This window comes from Apodemus sylvaticus, chromosome 18 (genome assembly GCF_947179515.1).
Source record: "Apodemus sylvaticus chromosome 18, mApoSyl1.1, whole genome shotgun sequence".
In the NCBI taxonomy this organism is placed as follows: Eukaryota; Metazoa; Chordata; class Mammalia; order Rodentia; family Muridae; genus Apodemus; species Apodemus sylvaticus.
Genome location: NC_067489.1, coordinates 33,470,829 through 33,487,293, shown reverse-complemented (window position 1 = coordinate 33,487,293; position 16,465 = coordinate 33,470,829). Strand labels below are relative to the sequence as shown.

Here is a 16,465-nt window from a genome sequence, read left to right as displayed (position 1 = left end):
TTCCTGGGCACGTTAATTGTTTTCCCAAGTGCTTCCCCTCTCCTTTAGCTGCCTCCTGAAGGAGAAGTGTGCATGCACACACGCACACACACACACACACACGCACGCACGCACGCACGCACAGCCCACACTTCTCTCCTGCAGTTTTTGGTTTCCTAGTCAACAACCTGCAGTACTTGTCAACCCTTATCTTATTATAATCCTGTCCTGAACAAGATGACCCAGAAACCAGCGAAGGTCTGTCTTCCCAAGCCTTGTGAGTTTGTGGAGGTAGGCAGTTGCCTTGACAGCAGTGAGTAAGAAAGAGTCCAGACTCAGTCTCACCATCCCATGAGGAAGAGACACAAGGAAGTTGCGCTAAATAAGCTCAGAGAGCCTGTCTTGGAAGACATTACAGCAAGAGGTTAAATAAGAGGAATTAGCTACTCACTGAATACTCAATATAGGACATTGCAAAGCCAAGCCACTCCCCTCAGAGAAGGGGTCAGAAAGCAGGTGAATCCATTTCTGTTTCTCCATACTATGCAAGTAGAACGTAATGCAGTCATGCGTGAAGCAACCTTTGTCTAGGTGCTAAGCACACATAACACACATGTTGGAGCTGATTGTTAGAAGCAGTCCGGCCCCAAGCATGGAAATCAGATTACTCTTCCATGTTGCCTGAAGATGCGCCACAATTTCCATTTTGGAAAACTGATATCATCTTCCATAATTACCTATGTGTCTCATGATTGGTGGGACTCAGCCCTGACTCAGCTGGGGCTGTGGGGCTCCTAACATTCTCATTCGCCTGAAATTTGACTTCGGACATCAGAGTACTTCGGGGTTCTTTGCAGTTTCCTCCTTAAAAGAATTCCACATAGACTGAGTTCCAGAATTCAAAGCTAGTTGATGGTCCCAAGTCTGCCCTCTCTCTACTCACAGGGACATGTAAAGACTCAAAAGACAATGCCAGCCACACGGGGAAACTGAGAATGTTTCCTCAAGTGAACTAGCTTCTCTTATTCTTTTATTTTTTTAATTTATTTATTTATTTTTTTTTTTTGGTTTTTCGAGATAGGGTTTCTATGGGTGGCCCTGGCTGTCCTGGAATTCACTCTGTAGACCAGGCTGGCCTCAAACTCAGAAATCCACCTGCCTCTGCCTCCCAAGTGCTGGGATTAAAAGCGTGCACCTCCACTGCCAGCTTATTCTTAAATTGCCATAGTTTTGAGATTCTTTTTGCTTATTTGTTTGTTTTTGAAGAAATGGAACCCATAATCTCTGAAGTCCCCACCTTACTTGAGCTACATATAACCCAAAGGTTTTGTCAGTAGTGTACTGGACCAAGAGTTTCTGGATTTGTCCTAGGTGCTAATTAAATCCTTTCCTGAGTCATGTTGCTATGGTTACCAAGATCTCACCAAGAGTCATAGGAATGACTCTTAAGCGAGAAGTTCTCATTACTTTTCTAAGACTTCAGTGGTATTCCCAGGACTGACTCCTACAAGATAGGGGTACAACTGTCACACCTAACACCCAAGGTGCCTTTTGCCTGGATATTAACTAATCTCCTCAGTGAATTCTGGTCATTTCATTTCAATAATCGGGTTGGAGCCTCATCTGGTTCTGTGAGGAAAGGAGCTCACTGTGAAGTCTCAGCACCTGCAGGAACTAATATGGTAGGCGAGAACGAACTCTTGAAAGTTGTCCTCTGACCACTGCACCTGCGCATGTGGACATGGGCACACACACATAAATAAATGTAAAAAAAATGAGAAAAATAGAATTAGGCAAGTATAAGCTATAAGCATTCCATCTAAGAGGCTCAAGGAGACCACGTGTGACTTGTTCAACACATAAATATGAGACAGAATAGAAGGTTGGCTTGGGGAGGTTGAATCTGGTTCTCCGGCAGCACTGAGTCATATGGGCACAGCTGTAGGGTTTTACTCTCATACACCACTCTATTCTGTGTGCACTGGAAGGTTAGGAGCTGCTCTACAAGTTCTGGCTAAGTTTCCAGGGACAGCTTTAACCTCGTGTAGATTTCTTCAGCAATCAATCCATTTTGTCATCTGTGGACAATAGCGGGTGATTGGTCTCTCCTGGGACTAGTCTAAGAATAAAATGAGCTATTATGTCTAATACCTGAAAAATCTATGCTTCCCCCCTGCATAGTAAGTACCTTACAATGCCAACTCAGTTGCTGAATCATTCACTCCTTCAGGGAGTTAAAACTGCAGCCGCGGGATCAGAGTCTACAAACACCAAGGAAGGTGTCAATACTGCGTGGTGGGTGGCCAATGAAATAGCCAAACAGAGCGGCGGTCATGAGAACAAGGCCCCGTTAGATCACATCACAGCCTAAAAAGGCCTTGATGTTCAAAGCCAAGTGTCACAGCGGCTTCTCTCTGTGGTCAATTCCCTTGGTTCTGATAGCAACCCACGGTTGCCGCTCAAACAGAACACCACCAGCAGCAAGACCAGAGAGACCTCTTGGGAAGCCTGGCATTTTGTCATAGCGGGTCACTCCTCTCTTGATCAAGATGAGCTTTTCTTTCACCAAAAGCGGGGGGGGGGGGGGGGGGGGGGGGGGGGGGGGGGAAATCCCCAGAATTTACATTCTATTCACAGTTCAATGGCTTAGAGAAGACACCTACTTTCCTGGAGCCTTTGAAAGGCGTACGAAACTAGCAGTGGAGTGGTAAGGCAATGGAGAAAGCTGTGAGCTTTAGCATGCCAACAGCAAGCAAGCGAGACTCTTGCTCCCTTGGAAACCCCACACCAGAGGTGCTTTAACCATGGGCAAAGCTTCGTTTAAAAAAAAAATGACCCCATTAAGGCCAAGCAGTAATAGTTGATTGCTTACATGCTTGGCTTTAACATACCTAATTCCTGTAGTGTGACCCCCTTTAGCCTGTTGCAACAGATGAAGTTACAGTTTTCCCCCAGAACACTGCAAGAGCTACTTGGAGATCTGGGGAGCAGACTGATTATGAGAATGTAGCAAAAGGAGCAACAATTTGCTAGGGTTGTTTTGTTTGCTATTGTGATGCGGTGAAGCTGGGAATCAACCCCCCCCCCCCCCCCCCCCCCCCGTCACACTCAGGCTAAGCATGGGCTCTGTCACCGAACTTGTGTTCACCCCAGCTTTCCCCCTTTTTCTTTTTACAGTGCTAGAGACCAACTATGCTGCCTTACACCCGCTAGGCAGGTGCTCTGCCACCTCCACCCCCATTCCCCTACCACCCCACCCCACCCCGTCCCCCACCCCCTCACCCCTCCACCCCGAGCTTCTTTGTAAGGTTCATTTCAAATAGCCAGTACACACACACACACACACACACACACACACACACAGCTTCCAGGTTTGTTTGCAGAGCACACACACACACACCAAACATGAGTTCCTGCTTTCTCAAGGCAGAGCCAGGCCTCTGGGAAATTTACATAATGCACAATGGCCTTTGGGCAGCCGCTGGTGTCTGGCAGGCTGCACTCCAGGACAGGCCTGAGGCTTTCCTGAGAGGCAGTGAAAGCAAAGGTTCTAGGGAAAGGCCCCATAGTACGCTGTTTCTTTCTTATGACTGCCTCAGGGTACTCACCTTGACTTTGGAGGTGGGGGAGGGGGTGAGAACGCCTCCAATCTGCCTCTGTCCTTTGGGAACTCAAACGCAAAGGAAGCTGATTTGCTCATCCCAGAGTTAGTTTTGCTGTTCTGCCCAGAGGAGCCATCAACGGGATGGAGGCGGTGCCAGGTAGAGGAGTTTGAATGGTCTGCGGCACCATTTTCCAACTCTCTCCCCCAACTTTGACTCAACACCTCCTGCCCCACCTCCTCCTCCTCCTCTATGCGGCACTGGCGGCTCCAAACACCAGTCTGGTATCTTGGCCGCCTCTGATCCAAGACTGAAGAGGAGGTGGCTGGTGGGGGGCACTTGGCAGGGTCCCCGGCCGCAACACCGTTGGTCTGGCAGGAAGAAGTTAGGTTAGCAGGAACTCTAGACGAAAGCTGGGGTCCGACACTGCTGCCACCGGTGTCACTGTGATCAGTCAGAGGGGGCGCTGCAGGTGACACCGGGGACCCTCCGGGGCTGCTTTTGGACAGCTTGGGGGGAATGGCAGGCTTCTCTTTGGATGTGTTTTCAGTCACATTATGCGGATGGCTCTCCCGTGAGCTCAGCTCCTGCGCAACCGAAGGCTCCTCCTCACAAGCTTGTAAGTCCTGGTTCAAAGGCCCACGGGGCCACTGCACCCCCACAGCAGAGTCAGGGCTGCTCAGATAAATAGTCCTGTGGTCCTCTTCTGGGTGAGCAGCGATGACAGTGATGGTGGCTGCTACCTGAGGAGCAGGGGTTGGGCCTTCCCGGTCCTGGCTCCAGCTAGAGGGTGTCTTCTGAGCCCAGGTATCACCTGTGCACACGTGGCCCTGGCTATGGGCAGCTGCGACCTGCTCTTTCTTGGGCTCGGGCCTAGGAGGCACTGGAGCTGCCTTCTTCCTCTTGGCACTTTCGGCGTAGATGGGTTCAGGCCGCACAGCCTCCCTAGGAAGGGGGGCTCCTCCTGGGGGCTGGAGCTCCGCGGTTTGACCCACACATTTGCCGGAGGTGATTGAGTGGCCGCTAGAGTCCGGCTGCTTCCCCGAGGCTGGTTCCTTCACAAGAGAGCAGTAGTCATTCTCCAGGTGGGGCGCAAAAGGGCTGCTGGCACTGCTGCGGCTGCTGCCACAGGACAGACCATCTGAAGAGCTGGCAGCCTCTGAGTTAAGGGATGGCTTCTTGGGGCCCAGGCGGGGCGGGCTCACTGTGGATCCCTGGCCACAGCACTCTCTGGGGAAATTCAGACCCTGCTTTTCCTCTTCGGTTAGTCTTGTACACGTCCCCCGCTCCCAGCACGTAGGTGAGCGGTCCCCTCCACGCCTGCCAGAGCCCTCGGTGCTATGCACAGTATCTTTGGATTCTGGACGACAGTCCAGAATGGAGCAGTATTCCCCACCCTCGCTGTCTCCTGAGGGTGAGCACCTTTGGTCACTCAGGTCATCCTCTGAGGGCAAGGACTCCCGCAGGGGCTGTGGAGAGGTGCAGGGCCTGGGGCCCTTGGCGCAGCTGGATGTCATCCCTGCAAAGGCAGCTAGCTTCTGACGAAAGCTCTCCTGAGCTGAGGGCAGCTCTTCCTTCCCGGCCTTCTCTTCCTGGAAACTCACTGGTTGAAAGGCAGCGTTCCGATCCACTCGGGCCTCCAGGTTATGCAGTCCGATCATGGTGTAGGCTGGGGGACAACGAGAGTTGCCCTCTGTGCAGGCGAGAGGGCCTGCAGGCTTCTGCATTCCTCGGAAGCTGCCTAGGTAAACTATTGGCCCATCTTCCTGTTTTGGGAGCAGGAGCTTGCCTGCGGTTCGTCTCCAGTTGACCTACATAGTCCCAGGGTTCAAAAAACAAAAAAACAAAAAAACAACCCACATGTTACACTTTATCAGAGATGGGACAAGAGAAACACAGTTTAAGGGATAACATTGTCACCTGTCTCAGCACGCAGGTCTATCCCAGTGGGTAGGGAAATAAAGTCAACACCACGCCCACCTCTGGCCTCCCCAGAGTTACGGTGACTGGGTACACCTCGAGCATCTGTCTTTCTAGATGCTGAGCTGTGCATCCCACACAGGGACGGTCACACCTTTGGCTCACATCTGCTACGCAACAAAAATCAGCACCAAACCCAGAAAACGTGGAGACCCCCAAGAGCTGTGTGAAGCAATTGCACTAGTTTGAAAACAGTTTGAAACTTTGTTTACCGCTTCCTTGTGCCGACTGGCCTCTGGATAACCCAGCGATGGCACATTCCTGAAGAAACAAGCCATAACTTTTTTTTTGTCTTTCCTTCTTTTTTTAAAAAAAATTATTTTATTATTCTATGCTTGTTTCATGTATCTCTGAGTGCTAGCTACATGTGCGTGCGTGCCTGGTACCCAAGGAAGGCAGAAGAGGGCATCAGATTTCCTGGAATTGGAGTCATTGTTGTAAGCACACACGTGGGTGTAGCCATCACTCTAACCCCTCCTTCCCCCCTCCCACATATGATTTTAAAAAGCACCTCACATGAGTCGGTACAGGCTAGGGGACAAAGGGATGGTTTCTGAGCTGACTCCAGGCTCACTGTCTCTTTGCTAGGTTCTCCTTTGAGCTTTGTTCCCCAGCTGCCCTTTCTTCTAGTTTCCGGCAGTCACCTCAGCTCCCACCTGTTTAAGGGTCTGGACTAGTAGGGCAATAAGGCAGAAGTGTGAGCTACTCGCGCCTGCCAATCATCCCAGTCAACAGTTACACACCCCGCCCCCCCCACCCCCACTCCCCACCCCCACCCCACCTCAGTCCGCTTTCCTCTCCTTCTTACCCACTCCCGTCTGTACAGACAGCCTCATTGCAGGGCCTGCGGTAGGGCTCCTTGCCCCAGGGGACACTGACTACAAAGAGTCACCGGCTTATATAGGTGAAAGTTGAAGGTGTCAAGACCGGCTGACTGAATGGGTGTCTCTGGCAAGCGGCACTAAAAAGGACAGGGAGTTTGCTGCTACCTCAGGAAATGCCTCTCTTCACATAAACCTCTCTTGAATTAAAACTGACCTTTGTTTTCTCCTACACTCACACACCCTTCCTGGCCCATGTATCACACTGGCTGAGGAAATCCAGGACACTAGAAGAGGTCATTGTGGAGCAAGGGCTCTTAGAATGTGTCAGGCATATACTCTCAGAGACACGTCCACAGACAGCAGCCTCCAGCCTCTCTGGCCCACACACCCTGTCCATAATTATACCTTTCTAAGGGTTTCTCTCGAGAGAAGAAGAAAGGTTGATCCTCTAGGGGTATAAATGTTTTTGTGGTCCTAGATAAAGCTGGCAAAAGCTACACGTCAAAACTGGAAGTTTTGGAAACTTCCAAGTTTCCAAAGAAGGAAAGGAAAGGAGGAGGGGAAAAGGAGAGGAAAGCGTGTGTGTGTGTGTGTGTGTGTGTGTGTGTGTGTATGTGTGTGTGTGTAACTCTGTTGACAAGGCAGGCACGACCAGCTCACACCTTTGCCTTATTGCCCTACTAGTCCAAATCCTGAAGCAGGAAGGGGCTGGGGATACGACTCAGTGGGCAAAATGCTTGCTATGCCAGTACAAATCCTGGGTATAGATCCCCAGAACTCTCTATAAGAGGCTGAGTGTGGTGTAACGAACCTGTAACACCAGGGATGGGGGAGTGGACAGAGACAGGTAGATGTCAGGTGGCTCGTTGGCCAGCTGAGAAACAGCGAGTTCCTTCAAACTGAAATAGAGGGGGCTGGAGTGATGGCTTGGCAGTTAAAAGTACTTATTCTTCCAGAGAACCCACGTTCAGTAGCTTCAGGCACCCATCTGGAATTCCAGGTCCACGGGATCTGAAACCTCCTTCTGGTCTTTGCACACGGTATACTCATATGCAAACAAACTATTCATATACATAGAATAGAAATAAATCTTTAAAAGTAAGGAAACAAATGAATAGAAAGGTAGAGAGCAAGCGAAGAAGAAAACCTAGCAGACCAACGGAACATTCACAGGTACATGCATGCACACACCCCATACACACACACACACACACACACACACACACAAATTAAAAAGAAAGGCTACCAGCATGGACATCGGCTGAGTAAGAACTCATTATTATAAGGAACTCCTGCTATATTTTAGATGTGACTGAGCATTGTGGCTCTATTTTTTAAGGCTTTATCTTTTAAAGACATGTGCTTATGATCTTTACAACGTATGGGGAAGGGAAGTGGGTGCAGGGAGCCATGAAAAGACTGGTCGTGAGTCGACGGTGCAGAAGCTCATGTGCAAGGGTACTGGGGTGGATGGCAGTCCCCGTGCAATGGCTGTTGCTTCTGTAAATATCTAAAGTTACAGCCAATAGTTTAAAGCTTCTGTTTGTCTTTGTTTTTGTGTTCCCTTTTATAAGTCTCCAAATCAGGGAAAAATCCTGATGTATCTGGACTAATAGATACTAGCCTAAAGGGTGGCACAGAAAGGCAGATGATTGGAATAGGCTAACAGCAGCTGTCAGGGAGTAGTAACCTCGGGGCAAGCTAGTAGGCAACTATCCCACAGGAATTTTTGCTCCAACAGCCCTCCATGGCCGCCAGCCAACCACCATGTGTTAGAATAGGATCAGCCCCTGTAAAAATACCAGCAGAGTTAGTCAGCCTCACCTTCGGCACTTCAGAGCTCAGGCTGGCTTCAGTCCACAAGTCGGAGGTCTCAGAGCTCATCATGGTGGGCTTTACAGCAATGGTGGGCTTTGAGTAAGCCGAGCCGTTCACGCCTTCATCTTCTAGGCGGTAATTGTCAGCTCTGGCCGGCAGGCGAGTCCCAGCAGGGAGGCTGTTAGCTCTCGCCTTGGGATGGCCAGCGGTCAGCTGATGGTCACTCCGCAAGCAGAAGCAGTTCTTGCAAGATCCGGGTTTCCAGATGTGCTCCACGAAGTCACTGCACGCAGACATGTTTGGGCTCTCGGGGTTCAGTCAAACGGTCCGGAGCGCTGTGAGCCAAGGAGGTGCCAGTTCATCTTGGGCCCGGCTCTCTGATGAGGTCTTGCAGGAGGCAGAGATGAGTTCCAGATCAACTCCCTGGAAGGCAGATCAGTGCCTGATTAGGAATGATTAGGAGATGTGGGCGTTAGCAATAAGAGCCCATCACGAAAATGGAGACAAGGAAGAAGAAAGGAAAGAAGGAAAAGTGGCCAGAGGGGAATAGTCCTTTTATTTGGGCCCTGTGCTCCGCTGTCGGAAGCTCTTTGATATCTTTGATATTCCTTAGGGCAGCTCTATCAGAAACTTTACAATCATTGGCCCCTTTCTCAAATAGAGAGCATAAAAGACATCCCGGGGGTTTAGGAAAGGGTTTTAGAAAGTACTTGCCATGCATTGCTGCCTAGAAGATGAAGGCCTGGATCTCAAATGTGAGGATCTGGGTTCAGATCTTCAGCACCCATTGGAAGACTGAGCAAGATGGTTGGTACACATCTGTAAACCTAGTCGGGGGGAGCGGGGGGGATGGGAACAGGAAGATCCCAGGAGCGGCACAGCAAGCCAGTCTAGCCAATCAGAGGGCTACAGGTTTGGTGAGGGAACCTGTCTCGCAATAATAAGTGTACAAGCAGAGATGGAGACACTCAGTATCAGGGTCTGACCTCCACACATGCAAGTATGGGCATACATCTCTCTCTCTCTCTCTCTCTCTCTCTCTCTCTCACACACACACACACACACACACACACACACATCATTTCACTGTCCCCAAACACGGTGTTTTAGATTTTTTGAGAGGAAAAGGGGCCTGAACCTAGATTCTACATCCTTTCAGACCCTGAGGTGTCCAGACCCTGGGGCACGACTGCCCAAGAACTACAAAGTAGTACCACATAGAAAATCCAGGGTTTGTAGGTGAAAGCATGGAGGTTTTGGACAAAAACTAAAGAGGGACAGAAGCAGGCAGGGACTCTGAAATGGAAACTGTTATCCGCGCTTCTTTGTTTCATTGTTGAAAAGTGGGAGAGATGTGGTGCCGGCTTGCCCCACAGGGGCACCTTGTCAGGATGTTTGGCATCACGGGAATTCTGCTCCCCCTCCCCTTGCTTAATCTACACCATTCAATTCTGTGCTGAGGTAGAAAAAGCAGGGTGCCACATGCCAAGTTGGAAACAGAAGAGAGAAATGCCTGACTCCACAGTCCTGGCCTAAGAGAGACTGGGTAGCATATGAGAGAAGAGGTTATCCAAAAGTTTTCCCTATCAGACCCCAGGGACAGGTAGTCAGTCACTTTGTCAAAGCAGCTCACTGCTTCTGAAAACAAATACAAATGCCCCCTTTGCTCCCACAGACCTACAGTAAATTTCCTGCTCAACAGGAGCTCAAAGGGCTACGACATTACCCAAATAATCCAAATAGCATCCCGTAAGGTCGCCACGAGTCCCATTCTATAGGTGCAGATGCTACAGCAGAGAAAGACTCGCCCATCTACACCAAACCTGCTGCTTTCCGAAGATAAACCACTGGACCACCCTATGTCACCTTCACCTTGTCCAGGATCCCAAGTAGCTCGCCATTGTCCCCTTCCTGCTCCCTCAATGCCCCCTTTCCTCTACCGAGGATGCCTCGGCATCCTTTAGGAGAGTGCTCTAGGAAGAAAATCTTGTGGAGACTCTGAGATAAACAGATTCTCCTTGAACTGGGAAAGCACTGCCCTTGGGGGCTGTACTCCACCCCGGCAGGTGAGAATTTGCCCAAGGTTAATTCTCTCTAAGCAAACAACAGGACTAACCAGATAGAATCACCAGGAGCTCCAAAGCTCCGAAGCTCATTCCAGACTTCTTGTGGGAAGCGCTCCATCTCTCGTCTCCCACACTCACAGACGAGGTGCTTATCCGTGGGTACAGAAGCCAAACGGACCCCTGCTCCAGCCAGTTAATGAGAAAACAGCTTCCACGGTAAACTAAATGAACACACACAGTCTGCAACCTGAATGTTTCTACAGTCAGTATAGGGTCTTCTCTTTAACAATGCTAGGCTAGATTCTTCTCCTCCCAATGGGCTATACCCAAATAGCCTTCTCTGCCAGATCTTCCAAAAGCGGTCACAGGCTTCTAACAAGCAGGGGAATCATGACCAGGTTATATCTCTCTCCTCCAGTCACCAGCCTCAGAGAGCTAAACGCTTGCTGCTAAGTTTGGTAAGGGGTGCAGGGGCAGCGGTGGGAGTGGGTGAGTGGAAGAAATGTTTTGTTTTAGTCCTCAGAGAAGTTGAGATTGACATTCTAAGGACTCAGATTTGTGTATGAAGCCCGACTAGACCAACCAGGTCATAGCAAAGCCATCTTCAGGCCCATGTCTACTGTAGGCAAGGTTCCAGTATCCCACAGAGGGCCTTGGGGAAAGCATGGGCAGGAGCTCTGTGGGTCAGCTTCCCAGGAAACTAGCTCTAGGTCGGGCTGGGGGAGCTGTGGAGGTTGGCATCCAACCACTTCCTCAGAGGCTGTGTGCTGCACACTCACACAGATGCAGTCTGGGGTGGCCATATCTCATTTCCTCTATAGCAGGCAGCCCAGAACACCCAGACACCCCACTTTCTAAAGCTCCTCCCTCCTCTCCTTTTTTGTAGCCATCAGCCTCTGCCAGCCTTGAGAGTTCAGCAGGCAATGAGAGATCACTGTACTGGTCCAGAAGCTACCTTGAGACCGTTCACTCATCCATGAGCACTCTCTTGGCACTCTTCCGCAACTCTGACATTTTCTGCAGGCTGACCACAACATAGACCACACGACTCTCCGGAAACACAAAGGATTTTTTTTTAGGGGAAGTCGCTGAATAAGAGTAACAAAAGAAATCTCGGGCTGCCCACTGTCACTGATTCACTGTGTCCTGTTAAAACTGGCTCCTTAGTCTCTGCAAGCAGACATTCCCATTTTGTCTTTGGAGCTAGATCAGCTTCTTAAGCAGCACTTCAGGGCCTGGAACTGTCTCCTGTTTGCTTTCAGGAAAAAGATGGAGAACTGTGGAAACTACACTCAGAGCAGGAGTAGAGAGCCCTGGGTAGCACCAGCTCTGCACAGCCTGGGAATGGCACCTTCTCGCATGCCTACCTCAGAGGGTAGGTGGGCCCCCAGAATTATGCAAATTCTCCCATTTCTCAGTGGGAGGCTGCAGTGTAAGATCAGGAAAAGATCTCAGCATTCTTTGTAATCCAAGTCAGAATAAAATAGCTTTGCCTCTGCAAACTTCTGCACTACGATTTACAAGGCTGAGCTGTCAGATACCCTCCCACCCCATCTCAAAAAGAATCTGAAGAATCAGGGTGGCCAGATCCTAAGTATTTTGGCTTCAAATACCCCTCATATTTGCACCCCAAATTGCTCATGCCTTACTTGATAAAATTCCAGAAATTTTCCATCTAAATAATACTTTCTTATATTTTACATAATAATAATAATAATGCAAACCCTCAAAAGGTATAGTATGTATGGAGAGTATATCGATTAATGCATTATATTCCATTGGCCAAAGTGGTCTGGGGAGAAAGCAGGAAATGACTACCCTAACACCCGCACCTCAGGGTATATTATGATATTTACATATCTTTTTATTTTCTACTTTCTGCAATCTTAACTCAGCAAGAGGAGTGTGGACTTGAAGCCTGCGCACTCTGAATCAATAACGGGAGCAAAGTTCTGAGGGACCCCAGGAAAGCCAACTTGCTTTCCCTGGGGCTTCCTGTCAAATCCCTTCAGAAGGGGCTGGCTATAAAGGAGAGTTGAGAACAGAGATCAGTTAAACCTTTGCCACCTGATTGAACTGAATCCATTGCAAAACTCCTCACCCTTAGATCTTTAGATCTTTGGGCTCTGCCATCGGCTCTGCAAAACCATGGTTGAGCTGTGCCTCAGAGAACAGACACAGTGAGCGAGCGCTGTGGGCTGAGAACGCTCAGCCACCTCCACTCCCACACCCAGGACTCACAAGTGGAGATTCTATTTTCCAAGGGGGTAAGCGTGCTCGCTCCCGTGTGCATGTGGGTGTGTGCACCCGGCTGCAGAGGGGACATCCTAAGCAAAGGTTGAGAGCTAGCTCCAGGTATGGAATGATCACCAAGGTTCATCAAACAGACAATCACCTTCCTTCAGAGATCAGCTGCAGCCTAAAGGTGGCTTTCCTGGACCCTCAATTCGTCACCTCCCGGTCTGGTCGGAGCAGCCCAAACGCCTCTGCCCCTCTGCTTCTTTGACAATATTCACTGCAGAAAGGAGTTCCCAACACACAAAACAGAGCAGCCAGACCCGCAAGACCAGTAAAACCATTACAGCAGTCGATCACCCTTCCCGGAACTCCAAGGAAAAGTTTCCCGGTTTCAAAGCGAGCGTTTCTCGAATGAATTGAAAATACCCCCTCCGATTCCCCAGCTTTCCCGTCTCCACGCCTGCACCGAGGGCACAGCCCGGAGCACGAGGTTCGGACTCTCCACGCGCTCCGATCGGTCGCCTGTCACCCCGGGGGACGCCAGTAGGGGCTGGCCGGCCGGGCCACCACAGCGACTCTGCGAAAGCCCCTGGGCCGCCACGTTCGTCAAACAAAAAGCGGCGGGATCTGGAGAGAGAGAGTGGTGGGCTCACCTGGGGACTGTGGTCCCACACCCTCGCCGTCGGTGGCCCAGCCGTCCGCTGCCCCGCCGGGAGCCTCCGAGCATTGTCTGGAGCGTGTCTGCGCGCAGTGCTTGCCCAGCCGCGGGCGGCTGACTTCTGCCTGGGCCCGGCGGCCGGGTGGCAGCTGCGATCGCGGCTCCGCCCCCTCCGCCTCGGGTGACGCCGCCCGCTCGGCTCCCGCCGCACCCCCGCAGTCCTCGCGGCTGCCCCGCGTCTCTACCGGGCCTGCGCGTCCCGCCACTCGGCTCGTCCCCAGCCCAGGAGGGCGGGCGATTGCCCCTGCCCAGGTCCCTAGGAACTCCGCACTGCGCCCCGCCCCCTCGCTCGCCACCGCGAGGCTCCGCCCCCCAGCCCCGCGCCTCGGCGCCCCTCGACCTGGAGCTGAGCCCCCACCCCACCCACCACCACCACAGAGCGTCCCCTGCTCAATCCCTGCTCAGCGCAGTTCTTCTTGGAAGATCTCTGGTGCTCCCAGCCTTCCTTAACCACAATGCACAGATAGGTGTGTTGGAGTAGATGCACTCTCATCCATCCACCCAGCTGACCCTGGAAGACCCTGGTGGGGAGGGAGGAAAAGACGAAACACGGAACACAGGGGATCGGGGGTTCAATAATAAGATCAAGGGTAGTGGGCTGTGAAAGGGGCGTGGGCGCCTTCACTGCTACTTACTGTTATCCTAGGAGAACCATGAGCCGGCTGGAGCAGGGCTGGCAATACTGAGAGATTTCAGGTCCCCCGCTCTGCTCCTCATGTCCAGGCCTCTGCCAAATGGCTCAGCACATCGCTTTGAACTTTAGTGTTTTAACAGTGGAATGCAAGAGCTGGCCCAGAGGACCAGCCTTCAATCACGCTGGGGCACCCAGGTCCTCCACCTGTGTTTATACCGCTTCCAGGGCAGGCGTGAGTCACTGGCTGAGATACAGAGTTCAAGATATTGTTCCTTCGGTGAAAAAACCTTTTAACTCCCAGGAGGAGGACTGGCCGGTTGCCTCCCTTCTCCCAGCTGTCTGAGTAGGACAGACATGCACCTTGCCCTGGGTGTTTTCTGAGATCGCAGGCACTGAAGTTACCTCACAGTGCCAAGCCTGAGTGAAAATGGAATCTTCTCCTCAGTCCCCTCAACACATCTGGTTGCTGCCCTCTGTCCATCTGCCTTATGGAGTCACATCCTTAATCAGGATGACTCCACTGAGAGAAGGAAGGTACCACCCTAGACCTGCCCTCTCCTTTCTGTAGTGTTAACGCTGGGAGGGCTACATAGAAGATGAAGAAGGGAGAAGCCATGTTTTGGATGTGTATAGCTTCTATGTGAGAAGGGGAAGGGGCCATAAGGGGAGTTTACTCATTATTCAATGTCCCTCATTATTCATATGAGTACGGGTAGACTGATAGGAAGGCTCAGATGAACAGGAGCAGTACTCACATTCACGAAGAACCTACTACATGCCAGGCAATGTCACAGGGCGCGGTTAGCACGTTTCGACACAGGTCCAGAAGGGCCCTACCCTTTGCCAGGGCTCCTCAGGTGAAAAGGGGTAGCACTGAGATGGGAACCAAGAGCTGGCTGATTCCACCGAGAGTCCGCCATGTTGCCCTACTGACCAATCATTTCAACAAATACATAAGGAAAACTCTGGTGGCAGCAGCATGACATTCTCCTGAGGGACACAGCCCGCTTATGAAGACACCAGAGTGGAAGGTGCCAGCAAGCAGGCAGGTACAAAATGGTCTGCACTGGACAAACACAATCCTGACCCAAGAGGGGTTTGCAGTTTAGTGACACTGGGCCCTCCCTCCAGTGGGGGTTTTGGAATCATTCATTCGGGGCTCTCAGGATTCAGGCTTCCCCACTTCTATCAGTCCAAGGGACATAGACACTTCCCAGGATAAATAAAGGCCACGCCAAGCACATGGGAGACACTTCAACATTTTTTACTCTTTTCGCCTAATTTATCCTTAATGCACAGACAACCTAAGGGACATAATTAAAAGAAGCAAAGTCTGCAATGCAGGGAGACCACTGTGGTCCTGTGGCGTGACACGGCACGTGAAGGGTTAATTTGGATTTTTCCTGCTCAATAAACTGTTCCCAAATGGCTTGCTGGTCTCATAGGAGATAAGTACACAATACTGCCCATGCTGATCCATAACGTGGTGTTTTTTTTTTTTTTTTTCTTTTATGCCAGCAATGTGGTAGCAAAGAGAGCTTCAGCCCGCCCTAATGAAAACCAAATCTTTCAAAGTGACTCAGAAGTACATGACATGCCCCCTGCTGGCACGGGCCCCTTCCCGGGGCTGTTAAGTGTGGCATATCCTCTATAAAGATCGTAAGCTCACACACATGGTGGACGGTCAGCTCAGACTTGCACTCCACACCCTGCAATGCAGTGCGATCCGTGTGCGCTCAGTGTTTTGCATCTGGCACTGGCTTACTGGTTGCTTTTCATGGTCCTTTCTACCTGGGGAAGGAGGTCTTTGATAGGGATCAGACCTTTCATAAGAGCAACTCTCTTGGGTGTTTTAGTCCTTGGGCACCATTCTGCACAAGAGAGCAGTTCAATTTTAGGAGATTGAGAGACAAGATCGAGACAGGGGTAAGGTAAGGTATTTTATTACGGCAGAGCCAAGGAGGCAGAATCAGGAAGTGTGTGCTATTAAATTCTCCTAAGAAAACACGAGCTGGGACACTGGAGAGGCCTCAGAGAGCGTGTAGACCAGGCTAAAGAATTCTCATGCAGACTCCTCTTTTCCACGTCTGGATGAAACCTTAATGTCAGAAAGGTGTTCAATTTCAGTCCATGAATATTTATCGAGTTGCTTCTCCTTAGGATGAGATTTTATAGGGAAAACAGTAAAAGACAAATAGAAGCTCTAGGAAGGGAATGGAAGTGAGTCAGGTAGGTGGTAGGAGAGAGAGAGAGAGAGAGAGAGACAGAGATAGAGACAGAGACAGAGAGACGGCGAGGGAGGCAGCCCTTTCATGGAGGAAGGGGCCTTTGCACAATGAGAAAGGTTGCTATTTTGGGACAATGGGGACTCTCCAGAATGAAGGAATGGTATCTACAAAGGAATGGATATGGGAGTGGCCCAGGACTTGGAGGACAGTCTGGCGGGAGCAGGATGACAGACAGGAGACACAGCACACTGTAAGGTGACACTGGGTGGAAACAGCTGGCTTGCAGGTGAACCCATAAGAAAACGCAGGCATCTCTGAGCAGGAGGGTGATGTCATCTAAGGTGGTTTCTCTTCAGGGGTCCTTGGACCTTGTCTTCC

The 16,465-nt window shown here is 50.8% G+C and overlaps 1 protein-coding gene across 1 annotated transcript in view; it reads right to left on the bottom strand.

Moving 5' to 3' along the window:
• Prag1 (PEAK1 related, kinase-activating pseudokinase 1) overlaps window positions 1-13,247 on the bottom strand; it is a 57,721-nt gene extending 44,474 nt beyond the window's left edge. Inside the window, exons 1-3 of the mRNA XM_052162154.1 lie at window positions 13,161-13,247; window positions 8,210-8,626; window positions 3,588-5,392 (exon numbers count right to left, since the gene is read on the bottom strand). Of these exons, the coding sequence (XP_052018114.1) occupies window positions 3,588-5,392; window positions 8,210-8,500 (2,096 nt within the window). The 5' untranslated portion in view covers window positions 8,501-8,626; window positions 13,161-13,247. The remainder of the gene's footprint in view (window positions 1-3,587; window positions 5,393-8,209; window positions 8,627-13,160) is intronic.
• Between the last annotated feature and the right edge of the window lie 3,218 nt (window positions 13,248-16,465).